Here is a 14563-nt window from a genome sequence, read left to right on the forward strand (position 1 = left end):
ACATGCATCTCACAAACTGGAGGTAGTGAAGTGGCAGGAAACTGGGAGAGGATGCTGGCGGAGCTTCAGGGGAGAGATGGAGATATTTCTGTGTAAAGATGGCCTTGGAGATACAGAAGAGAAGGGAAGGGGGAAAGGGGAAGGGGGAAGAGGGAAGAGAAGGCAGTCAATGCCTTGGGACTGGAGCTCAGAGGCAAGGGCTGGGCCAGACATGCTACCTCAGAGCCAAGGTGAGTGCTGATGACTGCTTAAGGAGATCAAGGATTGAGCCTGAGGGCTAGCAATATCTAATTATCTTCAGTGGAGAATAAAGTGGCAGAGATAAAGTGGCCTAGGAGATAGAAGGAAAAGCAGGAGGGGTCTGCAGTGTTAGAACTGAGGAAAATGATAACATGAAATGTCCATTAGATTTAGCAACTGAGATTCACTGGAGTAAAAAGGATGGGCTGAGCACAAAGCACAAAGAGAAGTCACAGAGGCAGTTTCTCAAGAGCAGGAAGTGGTGAATCCATGGAGGTAGAAGGCGACTTCAAGGCACAAGAGGAAAGGGGGCTCTGCCGGATTCTAGCTGTGTGACTTTGGGCAGGTTTCCTCCTCTGTTAAGTTGTGGAGATGACAAGGGCTGCATGACACGACCCACAAAAAGCAATGGCACAGCCTCGTGAGCACAGTAACTGCGGGGAGAGCAGGCGGGACCCCACAAGGCCTCAGAGGTCAACCTGGGTCTCCATGGGCAGCAAACGGGCTCACGCTGGCTCCATTCCTCGGTCCAGAGGAAGAAGCCAACCTCTACCAAGACTCCATCTAGAAACCTGTCTCTCCTCAAGCAGCCTTTTGAGCCTCCCACGCGCAGCCCCTCCACTAGATCCAACTGAGCCAGCCTCCCAGGCAGTTTCCAGCAAGCACAAGGCAGGGAGCAGAAGGCGGGAGAGCCCCGCCCTGCTCTCCATGAGCTGATCAATGGACACCTCAATTCCTCCCTCTCTACCAGCCTGAAATAACCAGATCCCCCCCACCACTCCTTGAAAAGCTGTCGATACTGGCAGCCCTCTTTGTCTGCTTTTAGTCTTCCAGATGTGCTTTTTCTACTAGCTTACTCACTTCCATCACATCAATTATCCCTCCACTACCCAAGGAATTCTGCCCAGGGGAGAAGTCCTTTCCCTCCAAACAGACCTTCCCAGGATCTACAGTGTAAACAAGCTGGAACTGCCCTTCCAAAAGTTGCTTAACTGTTAAAGTTACAGGCACAGAATTAACTTGCCCAATAAGTCTGTAGAACCTTGAAACATGTTTTTCAATACGTTCACACAAGCTAAATGCACACCAGAGTTAATGCACAGAAGATGATCTCCAAGGCCACACTGATAAAATTGATTGGATTATAATACATAGTATCAATAGCTTGCCTTACATTTAGCTAGTTCAACAGGGCACAAAACCACAGCCCGCTGAACACAGAACAGCTCTCCTCCCCTCCCCTGAAGTGGCTCCACAAAGTGATGCTGAATTTCAAAAATACACAGCAAGTTGAACAAAGCTATACTGAAGAGCAACTTAAATACAGAGAATTCTCACCGACACGGACATGGTCCACTTTTTTTTTTAATATATAACTTTCCTTACTGGTTATTAAGATATCTTGATGACTTAGAAAAATACATTTGTCCTTTCTCGCTTTGATGCAGGTAGTACACAATCATAAACTGAGTAAGTCTCTTAAAAAAACAAGTCCACAAATCCCATTGTGGAAGGTTCCAGGAACCCCTCCCCAGGTAACAATCAGGGGATCTTCAATAGCTCAAGAAGTGCTCCAACAGCTCCAAAATAACCCTGAAAAAGAAAAAAAAATAAGAGCAATTCTCCTTTGACTTATTTAAATTACCATAAATATGATTACTAGCATTAAAGCCAACACAGCCTTAATTCCTGACACCCATTTCCTGACTCACATTTTGCTGAGCCCAAGGCCAGCCTGGGAGCAGAGCTCCTCTGCAGAGCTCCCAGGCAGGGGGTAAGGACACTCTGGCACATCAGACCAGAGCCCACAATTGGGGCTCCACAAGTTATGAGGCCCAGAGCAGCCCAGTTACCCCTGGTAAAGGACGGTACCTGGGCCGTCTCCTGCGGAATGAGGTGGTGAGAAGCAACAGGGGCCTGCAGCATTTCCAGACAACTCTGGAATGAAGGGAATATGAGACATGAAGTGCTATGAAGGAGAAGCGGGGACAGGTCACAGAGGGCGAGGGCTAGCTGGGCTGAGGGTGGAAAGAAGGGGGTGGGATGCGTTCAAGACTCGCCTGAAGAAGGGGATGAGGGTGGCAGAGATGTTGATGTCCCTCCCACACATCCAGTCACACCACCCCTGAGAGAACAAGGACACAGGAGCAAGAGATGTGGAGAGCAAGGAAGGGGGTTCCATACAGGATGTGCAAAGCTGAGGTGCCCCAGGCAGCCAAGCAGCCACACCCAGAAAGTCACTGGATGTCTGGATTTGGAGCGGGGCAGCAGTCAGAGCAGTACTGGCAGAGGTGAGCAGCAGAGAAGTGGACAACAGAACCTTCAGGCAACATGTAGAGAAGGGTGAGGACAGAGGAGCAACATCTGAAGAACAGAAGCAACTGAGGGGAAGGCAGAGGCATGAGACAGAGCAGCAGCAGCTGAAGGAAGACATTACAGGACCATCTCCTGAAGTAAGCAATCAAGGCCAAATACAACCAAGACATGACAACCCAAACACGAAACCTAAACAAGGATTAAATATAAAAGAAAATGAGGCAAAACCCATACTGGCAGAAATCAGCAGGAATCAGAGAATAATCGTACAATGATACAGAATCCACCAAGGTCTCCAAAGGATGCAATCAGACAGTAAAGTACTGTAAGAAAGAGAGAAGTGACTGAAAAAGGAATATGGGAAGATCCTGGAAGACCTGCTATGGATTAGAAGAACACATGAGGGAATTCCCTGGTGGCACAGTGGTTAAGAATCCACCTGCTAATGCAGGAGACACGGGTTCGAGCCCTGGTCCGGAAGATCCCACGTGCCGCGGAGCAACTAAGACCGTGCGCCACAACTACTGAGCCTGCACTCTAGAGCCCGTGCTCCACAACAAGAGAAGCCACCAAAATAAGAAGCCCACGCACTGTAACGAAGACCCAACACAGCCATAAATAAATAAATAAATAAATAAAATTTTTTTAAAAGAACATATGAGAAGTCTCTGAAATATAAATAACTAAGGTTTAGTCTATTTTCCAAGAAAAGCTTCTCCAAAGAACATGCGGCCACACAACAGAGAGGCCTGCCCTTTCACTCTTTTTTGGCTTTAAAAATAAGCAGCCACAGGGACCTCCCCAGTGGTCCAGTGGTTAAGCATCTGCCTTCCGATACAGGGTACACGGGTTCAATCCCTGGTCAGGGAACTAAGATCCCACATGCCGCAGGGCAACTAAGCCCGTGCGCCACAACTACAGAGCCCATGAACTCGCCTGCACACCTCAACTAGAAAAGCCTGCACACTGCAACAAACAGCCCGCAAATCGAAAAGAAAGATACCACAACGAAGATCCCGTTTGCCACAACTAAGACCTGACACAGCCAAATAAATAAATAAATATTAAAAATAATAAAAAATAAATAAATAAGCAGCCACATGAATGTACTATGAGAGAAAGTCAGAAACTGTAGAAGGGACACAACTGAGCAAGACTCAGCCACACTCAGAAACCCACAATTACAGCCAGAGGATAGAATCCAAGGGTGTTCACTTTATTTATTTATTTATTTATTTATTTTAATTTTTTGGCCACAGCACGCAGGAACTTAGTTCCCTGACCAGGGATGGAACCTGCGCCCCCTGCAGTGGAAGCACAGAGCTTTAACAGCTGGACCGCCAGGGAAGTCCCAAGGGTGTTCACTTTGTAACAGTTAGCTCTACATATAAAGTGGTTTTCTGTATCTGTGCTTTATTTTACAACAAAAGAAGGGATAAAGTTAACCATTATAGTGAGTTCCACTGAGGACCCAAAATCTACTATCTAGTAAAAGACAGAGGTTGTTACAAGCCAAGAAGTATAAGATGAGAACAGTAAACAATGAAAGAGAAAGGCTTGAGAATAATCTATACAAAGCTTTCACAACAGTAGACACACTGACTTCAGTGTGCAGACAGGAGAATATTTCATGACTCAGAGAACCTAAAATAATCAGAGTTCCAGAAGTACAGAGATCGACATTAGAGCCAGAGGCACGAATGTAAATGGAAAACACAGAGACAAACAGAGCCAACAGGCTAACCAGAGAGGAAGTCAAAATGGGAAAAACAAAACTTCATAAAGGGTTCATGTCGTAATTATTATGATATGAAGACGTAAGTTAAAAAAAAAAAGTTAACCTAAGAAATCTCCACATTCTGCCTTGAAAAAGGTTCAAAAGAGGTAGAAACTCAGCAGGAGGCAAGTTATACTAAGATACAACATTAAACAGGATTTATTTTTATTCTAATATTAAGCAAAATAAAACAGGTCAAAGATCACAAAAAGCAAGATGCATATAAAAGGTATAAGAAACTGATAATTCAGTACCGATTTACTAATATAATAAGATTAGAGGTAAAAAGTAAGTTAGATAACTTAAACTTTAAGCTTTTTGATATGGGGAATTACACACTTTGGGTTTTAACTATGAACTTAAGCAACTTAAAACGTAAAACTTAAAGCAACCTTAAAAGAAAAAACAACCTCTTCATATTACTTCAAATCCTACTTTGATTTCTGTCAATTCACAGAAACACTGCTAAAGTAAATATGCAAATACAGTTCTGAAAAATGTTCATGATAACACTATCTACAATCCACTTTAACACTTTAAAGAGTCCAACTGCCCCACAACCAAGGGGAGGAAAGAGAAAGTCCCTTCCATAGCTCTGGTTCTGTTCCTCATACTGAAAAACAGAAAGGCACTTTCCAAAATAGGATTATCAGGTTGAGCAATTCAGTTATTCTTTTCCACATAGCCTGTCTATGTGTTAAGTTCTTATGATAGTGTGGCTCTAATCCTGGAATGCTTTTTACTGATCTAGTTGTTTTTAGAACATACATCTTAAATAACTGGCAAACTGGCACATGAACTGTATCAATACATAAAAACTGACATCAAAAAAATGAAAAAAGAACTCAGAGTAAGTGCATTTACAAAGTAAGTGCAAACTGCAATGGGGAAAATATAAAGGATGGTTCAGAAAAGAATATGGCATCGTAATATAGCTGGCTGTTCATCAAGACTTTCTTCTTTAAAACTGCTGAAGCTCAAAATTAAATTAACCAAATATCTACCTTACATTAAATCAGGTAAGAAACAGCTTTTGAACATGACCAAAGTTAACCCATATTATACAAGTACAGAAACAAATAAGTACTGCTTCAAATTCCAGCGCAGCATGAACTGCATGCCCTTTATGAAGGTAACGTGTCACAGGAAGTAAGTCTGCTTACCTCGTGTTCCGAAAAAAGTGCTTTCAACTGTCCCTTGGACCAATAATCCAAAGCATATGCCAAAAGCCGCATGGCGATCGTATTAATTCTCAAGAAATTTCCAACAAATACCACCTGGTTAATGTTCTGAGCACATCAAAAAAAAGGCAATTAGTTTTCATCTTAATTTCTGTTCTCTCATAAAAGCTACCCCAAAGAGAGTACCATGTACATAGTTTTTAGTAGCAAGTTGACTGCTGATCAAAAAAAAGTATTTACATGTAATCCAGTTGATCCAGGGCTGCTTAAATTTGATCCCCAGACAACTCTAAACCTACTTCAAAGTATGCCAGAAAATGTCACAGGAGAATACAGATTAGGAAAAGCATTTAAATTAAATATGACAAACAATAACTACAATTAAATAAAAAGTTTTAGGGCTTCCCTGGTGGCGCAGTGGTTGAGAGTCCACCTGCCGATGCAGGGGACACGGGTTCGTGCCCCGGTCCGGGAGGATACCACATGCCACAGAGCGGCTAGGCCCATGAGCCATGGATGCTGAACCTGCGCGTCCGGAGCCTGTGCTCCGCAACGGGAGAGGCCGCAATAGTGAGAGGCCTGCGTACCATAATAAAAACAAAAAATAAAAAATAAATTTTAAATAAATTTTAAAAATAAATAAGTTTTATACAGATAAGTAAAAAATATTAAGACCCAATTCAAAGAAGAAAAGTAACACAAATAGGCAAATTATACAAGAAATATCACAGACAAAAAAATTCAATCTCACTGAGCAAAAAAAGTAAAATTTTAGATCCATTAAAAGTTAGCAAAGAACTCCAGATGTTGGCAGCTTCCTTCCTTGGATGTCTGAGTGACACAAGATCTTACATCCTGTGGAGAAGGAAGAATTCGAACATCAGCAGAAGGAGCTGGAAAAAAATCTGCAACTCCATCATTACCAAGCTGTACCAGAGAGCGCAGGAGGCATACATACCAGGAGGAATGCCTGCGGGCCGAGCTCCTCCATCTGGTGGTGTCTCCTCCACACCCACCACTGAAGAGGTTGATTAAGCCAACCCAGTATAGATTTAGCACTGTTTCACAAAAAACACTGAAGGACCCAAATGTGTAGCAAATTCCAAGGCAGTTTTAAAGCTGAGCTGCTATAGTAAACAACTGGGCATTCTTGATACTTGAACAGTGAATATGTACACAGGGAAAGGAAATAACATTGCACTTTATAAGCACTGTATTTTAAGTGGAAAATGCAATGTCTTAAATAAAACTGTATTTTAAATTGGCACCATAAAAAAAAGTTAGCAAAACAAACAACTAACTGAAACTCTAACCCCAATATTAGTCAAGTTGTGGTAAAACCAATCCATTCATTCATTGCTAAAAACAATCTAAATTGGTGCAGCCCTTGTGCAAAGCATCTTGGCAATACCTATCACAATTCATAAGTATGATATTCTTTAGATGAGAAATCTCACTCCTGAATAAGTCTCTTATCAAGAATAAATCCATCCAAGGAACAGCTTCACGCTTAAAAATGCTTTACTGCAGAGCTATCATCGGCAAGCAACCAAATGCCCAGTTCTATGTGAATGACTTATGACATAAAAAGAAATCAAATATACAACCATGCAATTTATAATACTTAAGTAAAAAACATAGAATGGTATGTACACCAACTAAAATATCTTAAAATACGTAAGCACAGGACTTAAGGGAACATGCAACAAAGAAAACAGAAGTATTAAAATATTCAAATAAAGAATTTTTAATTTCTTCACACTGATACAGTATTTTTAACTAAAAATGAGAATCCTTTTGTACCTTTTGAGGTTTCCTTTTTAAATCACATGCTTATATTATCTATTTAAAATAATAATTTTAAACAAAAGTGTATAAATAGGGATAAGCTATAAAGCTGCACCAACTGGATCCCCAAGGGAAGGCCATTCTTAGTTCTTTCATAGCCCTGTACAATGCTGCTTGACCTGAATGCTACAAGGCAGCACTGTAAAGAAGCTGAAAGCACAAAGACAGCTCTGCTGCAGTGGAGGGGGAGCAGGGTGGGCATTCCTCGGCCCACTCAGTCTTCTCCCAGCTTCAGTGCCTTCCTCTGGATTCATTCCCAGGGACTCTAGAGCTCAACAGTGGGCGTGGCGTCTAGATTCAGCATCGCCATCCATCACCACCACCCAACAGTCCCCATCATCTGCAATACTGGCTACCTTCCCTACCTTCCTCTACTTTTTCCTCTACTTCCAGATAGTAGCAGTGTTTATCTTGAGTAAGGAAAAAAAAATCTATTAAGACTAATCTACAGGTGAAACGTTTTAACTTTGCCATTGAAACAAACTCCACCACAACTACATTTAGGCACTGTTCAGAGAAAACAGATGTATACAAGGCGGGGCCCACATAGTAAGTTCTGTATTTTCCTCAGAGCAACTAAAAAAATCCATGTCCCCTTACTTCATTAAGGGCACACATTCTTGCTATTGAGCCAATGTTGTTGGTGATTGTGATCAAAGTCGCTCTGGCAAGGTCCTCTTTACTCACAGCTTCTCGCTTCTCCTTGCTCATCATGTTTCCAAAGCTATGATGGAAAAAAAATATCTCATTGCTAACCCAAAGGCAACACAGCTCAACAGAACTTAATGTTACTTTACTAAGACAAAAGTAACTTTCAGGGCACCACTGTTCAAATATTCAAACATTTTATTACAAAATAACAGAGCATCTGCTCAAATAGAAATGCAACTTCAAGAACTCAAGCATTCTTTTTTTTTTAAATAATAGGACACAGAATTTTATTTTAGTTTTTAGTTTTTTCCTCAAATATTTTTTAATGAACTTTTATTTTATTTTATTTATTTTATTTTTGGTCACGCTGCATGGCTTGTGGGATCTTAGTTCCCTGGCCAGGGATCAAACCCATGGCCCCTGCAGTGGAAGCTCGGACTCCTAACCACTGGACTGCCAAGGAATTCCCACACCTCAAGCATTCTGAATGAGCAAATGGCTTTCCCTGTGGTTTCCACTGAAATCTAGCTTTGACGCCACGTATTTGCACATTCAGATCCATTGAAGGCACCATGCTCCTTCTGCAACCAGGCTAAGTTTCAGGAAGATGCCTCAATTAGCAATTTGCCCCCAACTGCACAGCTGTTCCACTCAGCTCAATGGTCACATTCATATCTGGTAAACTGCTTCATCTGACAGCTGAGTCCCTGAGTAAACTATTTAAGAGTTTCAGATTTCCCCAGAAGATCAGGTATTTCAAAGTTCCTGACCAGCAGAATTGATATATAAATAACTATGACCTGATCACAAACCCAACCAATCAGAAAAGGAAGTGATTATCATTGAGCAGATGCTACAAACATAGAAAATGAAATCTACAGCATTTACAAAGTACCTAAAATGAGTAAACAAACATGTATATGAGTGCCTTTTCTATTATTAAAAACCATGTGCCCCAATACACAAAAAAGCAACTGTATTTCTAAACAATCCAAAAATGAAATTAAGAAAACAATTCCATTTATAATAGCATCAAAGAGACTAAAATGCTTAGGAATATATTTAACAAGAGAATAACACTTGTACACTGAAAACTACAAAACATTGGTAAATGACAGCAATGATCTAAATGGAAAGACATTCTATCTTCTTGGGTCAGAAGACATGATAGTGTTAGGATGGAAATACTTTCCAAAGTGACCTAACAGACTCAACACAATCCCTGTCAAAATCCCAGTTGCCTTTTGGTGCAGATTATCAACAAGCTGATCCTAAAATTCACATGGAATGTCAAGGGACCCAGGTTAGCCAAAACAATCTTGAAAAAGAAGGTTAAGTTGAAGGACTCACTTTTCTCAGTCTCAAAACTTAGTACTACAAAGCTACAGTAATCAAAGCAGTGTGGTACTGGCATAAGGATAGAAATATAGATAAATGCAATAGAAATGAGAGTCCAAAAATAAACCCATACATTTATGGTCAAGTGATTTTCAACAAAGGGGCCGAGAGAATTCAATGGGGAAATAATAGGCTATCCAACAAATGGTGCTGGGACAACCATATATCCTATATAGTCACATGCAAAAGAATGAATCTGAACCTCTACCTCACACCACACACAAAAATGAACTCAAAATGGATCATAGACCTAAATGTAAGAGCTAGAACTATAAAATGCTGGGCTTCCCTGGTGGTGCAGTGGTTGAGAGTCCGCCTGCCGATGCAGGGGACATGGGTTCGTGCCCCGGTCCGGGAAGATCCCACATGCCGCAGAGAGGCTGGGCCCATGAGCCATGGCCGATGAGCCTGCGCATCCGGAGCCTGTGCTCCACAACGGGAGAAGCCACAACAGTGAGAGGCCCGCGTACCACAAAAAAAAAAAAAAAAAAAAAAACTATAAAATGCTTAGAAAAAAATACAGAAGTCAGTCTTCATGATCTTAGGTTAGGCAATGATTTCTTATACATGACATCAAAAGCACAAGTGATGAAAGAGAAGATAGATAAGAATGAGTTCATCAAAATTTAAAACTTCTAAGCTGCAAAGGCCACCATCAAGAAGTGAAAAGACAACCAACAGACTGGGAGAAAATATTTGCGAATTATATACTTGATAAAGGACCTGTATCCAAAACATATAAGAACTCTTACAATTCAATAATAAAAAGACAAAGAATCCAACTAAAAAATGAGCAAAGACTTGAACAGACATTTCTCCAAAGAAAATAAAGAGCCAATAAGTACATTAAAAGATGTTCAACACCATCAGTCATCAGGGAAGTGCAAATCAAAATAAGAGATCCCCTTACACCTATTAAGGCAATTAAAACCCAAAAGACAGACAATAACAAGTATTGGCAAGGATGTAGGGAATTTAACTCTTATATACTGCTGGTGAAACTGTAAAACGGGACAGCCACTTTGGACAACGGTCTGACAGTTCCTCAAAAGATTAAACACTGAGTTACCACATGACCCAGCAATTCCACTCCTAGGTATATACCCAAGAGAATTAAAAACATATGTCCACACAAAGACTTGTACATGAATATTTATAGCCCCGTTATTCATAATAAACCAAAGAGTTGAAGCAACACAAAAGATAATCAACTGATAAATGGATAAATACAACACTGTATATCCATACAAATAATATTATTCTGCAGTAAAAAGGAACAAAGTACTGATTCATGCTACTACGTGGATGAACCTTGAAAATATTATGCTGAGTGAAAGAACCCAGTCACAAAAATCACATATTGTATGATGCCATAGAGAGACAGAAAATAGACTAGTGTTTACTAGGGACTGTGGGTGGGGGAATGCAGAGTGACAGCTAACAGATACAAGGTTTCTTTCTGGAACGATGAAAATGTTCCAAAATTGTATTTTGAAGATGGCTGAAAAATTCTATAAATATACTAGAAACTACTAAATTGCACACTTTAAGCAGGTGACTTCATAGTATGTAAAGCTATTTAAAGGGTAAAAGATATACCCAATACTTAATATTTGATTCCTGGATTTTTTTTTAATTGGGGTATAACTAATTTAAAATGCTGTGTTAGTTTCAGGTATACAGCAAAGTGAATCTGTTATACAAATAAATATAGCCACTCTTTTTTAGATTCTTTTCCCATATAGGCCATTACAGAGTATTGAATAGAGCTCCCTGTGCTATACAGTAGGTCCTTATTAGTCATCTGTTTTATATATAGTAGTGTGTATGTGTCAATCCCAATCTTCCAATTCTTCCTCCTCCACCCCTTACCCCCACCCCGTAACCATAAGTTTATTTTCTACATCTGTAACTCTATTTTGGTTTTGTAGATAAGTTCATTTGTAGCCTTTTTAAGATTCCATATATAAAGTGATATCATATGGTATTTGTCCTCCTCTGTCTGACTTACTTCACTCAGTATAAGAATCTCTAGGTCCATCCACCCATGTTGCTGCAAATGGCATTATTTTGTTCTTCTTTATGGCTGATAATATTCTACTGTATTACCTTGTATTTCTTAGAGCACACACGTCCCTTTCCCTTACCTTGAAGCCACAGCCCAGCCTGGCAGTCCAAACCTCTCATAGTCCCCTCCATAAATGTCTCGTACTAGTTTATCCACTTTGGTGCTATCTCCACGTGATGCCATTTCAAGAGCTTCTTCAAATGTGGTACAGCCAGTAAGAAGACAGCAAAGACCAAAAAAAGTTCCTCCTCCAAGACTGTGATTAAAAACAAACATAGTATTATAACATTTTTCAAAATAAGAACAGGAAGGTAATATTTATGAATCCAAAACCATATTCATGTATCAACCCACTCTTGCCCCATCCCAATCATGCAGATGCCACTAAGTAGGAAACAAGTCTGTGAAAAGATAAAAATAAAGTGTCTAATGGACACCTTGAAGATACCATATTCACATAAGCCAAGCAAACAAAGCAGCAAAACACAGGGCCTGCCTCTTTACCCATGTCCCCAATGCAGTCTGGGCACCTGCTGAATACTAGGAGCCTCAGGTGCAGATCAGCCCACCAGGGCCATGGTGGAACTTCTTCCCTTTCTCTCTCCAAGTGCAAGCCCCGAGTCATCCTCATCCAAGCATCTTGTCACCCTGGGTCATCAGCCCCCCTTACCCGACTAGAACTCCTCCATGAATGTGTTTTCTCTCCCAAAATTACTCCTCTCATTCTTTAACTGACACCTGTTCAAAAACTTGTTTATCCCAATCCCCAGCTCCTGTTTTCCCTCAAGTGATCGCTGATCCTTAAACCAAAAGGTATTCATTCTCATCTGCCACCTAATCCTCCCTTTTCAGACTACCCTCCCCCAAACATATTTCTACTGCTCAGTACCTCAACTTCTAGATCTCACGACATCCCCTGGCCATGTGTATGTGTGGATACATGTAAAATCTAAACTAGTTCAAAGCTGGGATCTTGCCTTGCCTTCTCCTTATAAATGCTACCTAGTAGCTTTGGTTACTTTATGGTATATGCACACTGTAACACTATCTGAGGGCAGGGACCTTGGGCTCAGTGAGTCTGCTGATGAGATATTTTATGAAACTATGGTAGTGAAATCTTCAGCAATAGAGATTAAAGAAAAGTAGATCATGAAATCAGAATTTCCAAAGAGAAACAATATTTGCTTGCATAATCCTAAAGAAACATATCTCTCACATAATTTTAACAGGTTCTTGAAGATGTTCTTACATGCAGTACCTGAAAACTCAGTTTTAACCCATTATGATATCAAGAATAAACAATGACCTTTATATAAAAGACCTACCTGGTACCTGTGACCCGCTTATAATTATCTTTGGAATATACTGCTAAGATGCTAACCCCAGAGCCAATGTTCACCAGGAGCAGAGGGTATGGATTTCTCAAATCAAATGGTAACTTCTGACATTTTTCGGAATCAGCAGGGTTTTCAAAGTAATAGCACTGTGACCGTCCATTGAATCCAACTGAGTCAATGTATAAAATTCCTTTTATTAAGCAATCTAGTTCATCAAGTTTGCAAAGCTGAAGATCACCTATCTGTAATGAAATAAAAATGTATTCAGATTTTTTTAACAAGCCAAGCAGAAATAAAAACTGTTTAATAAGGCATTCCCCTCTACATAAGACAAACCATAAAAGTGCTCATGGATGTGTACTATTTGTGCTTGCTTTACAAAACAGATCTGGAGACAACAAATATAGGGATGGGCTGACAAGACAGAATTCTGCTCCCACAGACCCAATACACTCAAACCACCGCAGCAGCTGGAGAAATGTGCCAAAACCCAAGCAGAAAACAAGATGTCTGCTTACGGGGACCATGAGGCAGAAGCACAGCTGAGGGCACAGCCCCATCAGAAAGCAGACTCTAAGAAGTCTAAATGATGCAAGGACCTGGAAACACATGGCAGGAGCCACAAGGAATCCAACATCTACCTTCCAAAGACCATCTTCAAGGCTATAGAGCAGTATCAAAGTAGGCCACACTTTATTATTAATAATCTGCAGCCAAAGGACTGAAAGTGTCCAATTAGAAAGTAAAATACTTCACTATTTAAACTGATTACAGCCTCAAGGGATGGGGGGAGTTTAGCAGAATCAAAATTTAAAACACTGTTATCAACTTAATTTCATTTAAATAATTAATAAAGGGATGATTAAATTATTATTCATATTATAGAACACTGTATAGCAATTAAGAATGAAGAGGATCTTTATACAAACATACATATATATCAATATATATACTTTTTTTTTTTGGCCGCGCCACAAAGCATGCAGGATGTTACTTCCCCGACCAGGGATCGAACCCGTGCCCCCTACAGTGGAAGTGCAGTCTTCACCACTGGACCTCCAGGGAAGTCCCGAGAATGAAGAGGATCTTTATTCAATTAAGAATTGAAGTGAGAAGAACTCCAAGACATGTTTTTAGTCAAAAAAAAAAAAAAAAAAACAAGCTGAGAAATATTTTATATTTGCCTTATTTTAAAACCATATTTATATGCATGTGTATGTGTCATACACAGTCATGCACAGAAAAACTAAAAAGATACATAAACTTTTAACTGTGGTAACTTTGCAGAGATGATATAAAGCAACTTTCACTTTTTACTCTATGAACTTCTACCCCATTTGAATGCTACCAGCATTATCTACCTACTCAATATATGTGACAAATACAAAGATGCCTCAACCCCCTAAAGCACCTATTTCTGTTTAAAACCAAGTTTAGCCCTGCAAGTCCTCCCCCTTTAATTCAACTCTCATTTGATTATATTATACTCAATTTATTTTGATCCAAAGGAGATGGAAGTTAATAGGTAACTTCATCTTAATCCTTAAGTAATCCCTAATTACGAATATTAAATTACTCCTCTGAGGAAACCCAAGCCTTGAAAATGTTCATCACTGTCCTTATTTTATCTGCCCATGCCCTCCCTGCCACAATGAATTCAATTCTGATTTCCTGACACTTGAATCTCAAGTGCCAGCATTTTCATGTCAAAGCAAAATCATCTTACACTGGTAGCCTACTGGAATAA

The 14563-nt window shown here is 40.2% G+C and overlaps 1 protein-coding gene across 1 annotated transcript in view; it reads right to left on the reverse strand.

Annotated features, from left to right (window-relative positions):
• Positions 1-1587: 1587 nt before the first annotated feature.
• PANK2 (pantothenate kinase 2) overlaps positions 1588-14563 on the reverse strand; it is a gene marked incomplete at its 5' end in the record, with an annotated part of 28324 nt that continues 15348 nt past the window's right edge. Inside the window, 5 exon segments of the mRNA XM_079719069.1 lie at positions 1588-1833; positions 5497-5622; positions 7963-8086; positions 11559-11735; positions 12805-13058. Coding sequence (XP_079575195.1) covers positions 1783-1833; positions 5497-5622; positions 7963-8086; positions 11559-11735; positions 12805-13058 — 732 coding nt within the window. The 3' untranslated portion in view covers positions 1588-1782.

The sequence above is a fragment of the Hyperoodon ampullatus genome, assembly GCF_949752795.1.
Source record: "Hyperoodon ampullatus genome assembly, chromosome: 14".
In the NCBI taxonomy this organism is placed as follows: domain Eukaryota; kingdom Metazoa; phylum Chordata; class Mammalia; order Artiodactyla; family Ziphiidae; genus Hyperoodon; species Hyperoodon ampullatus.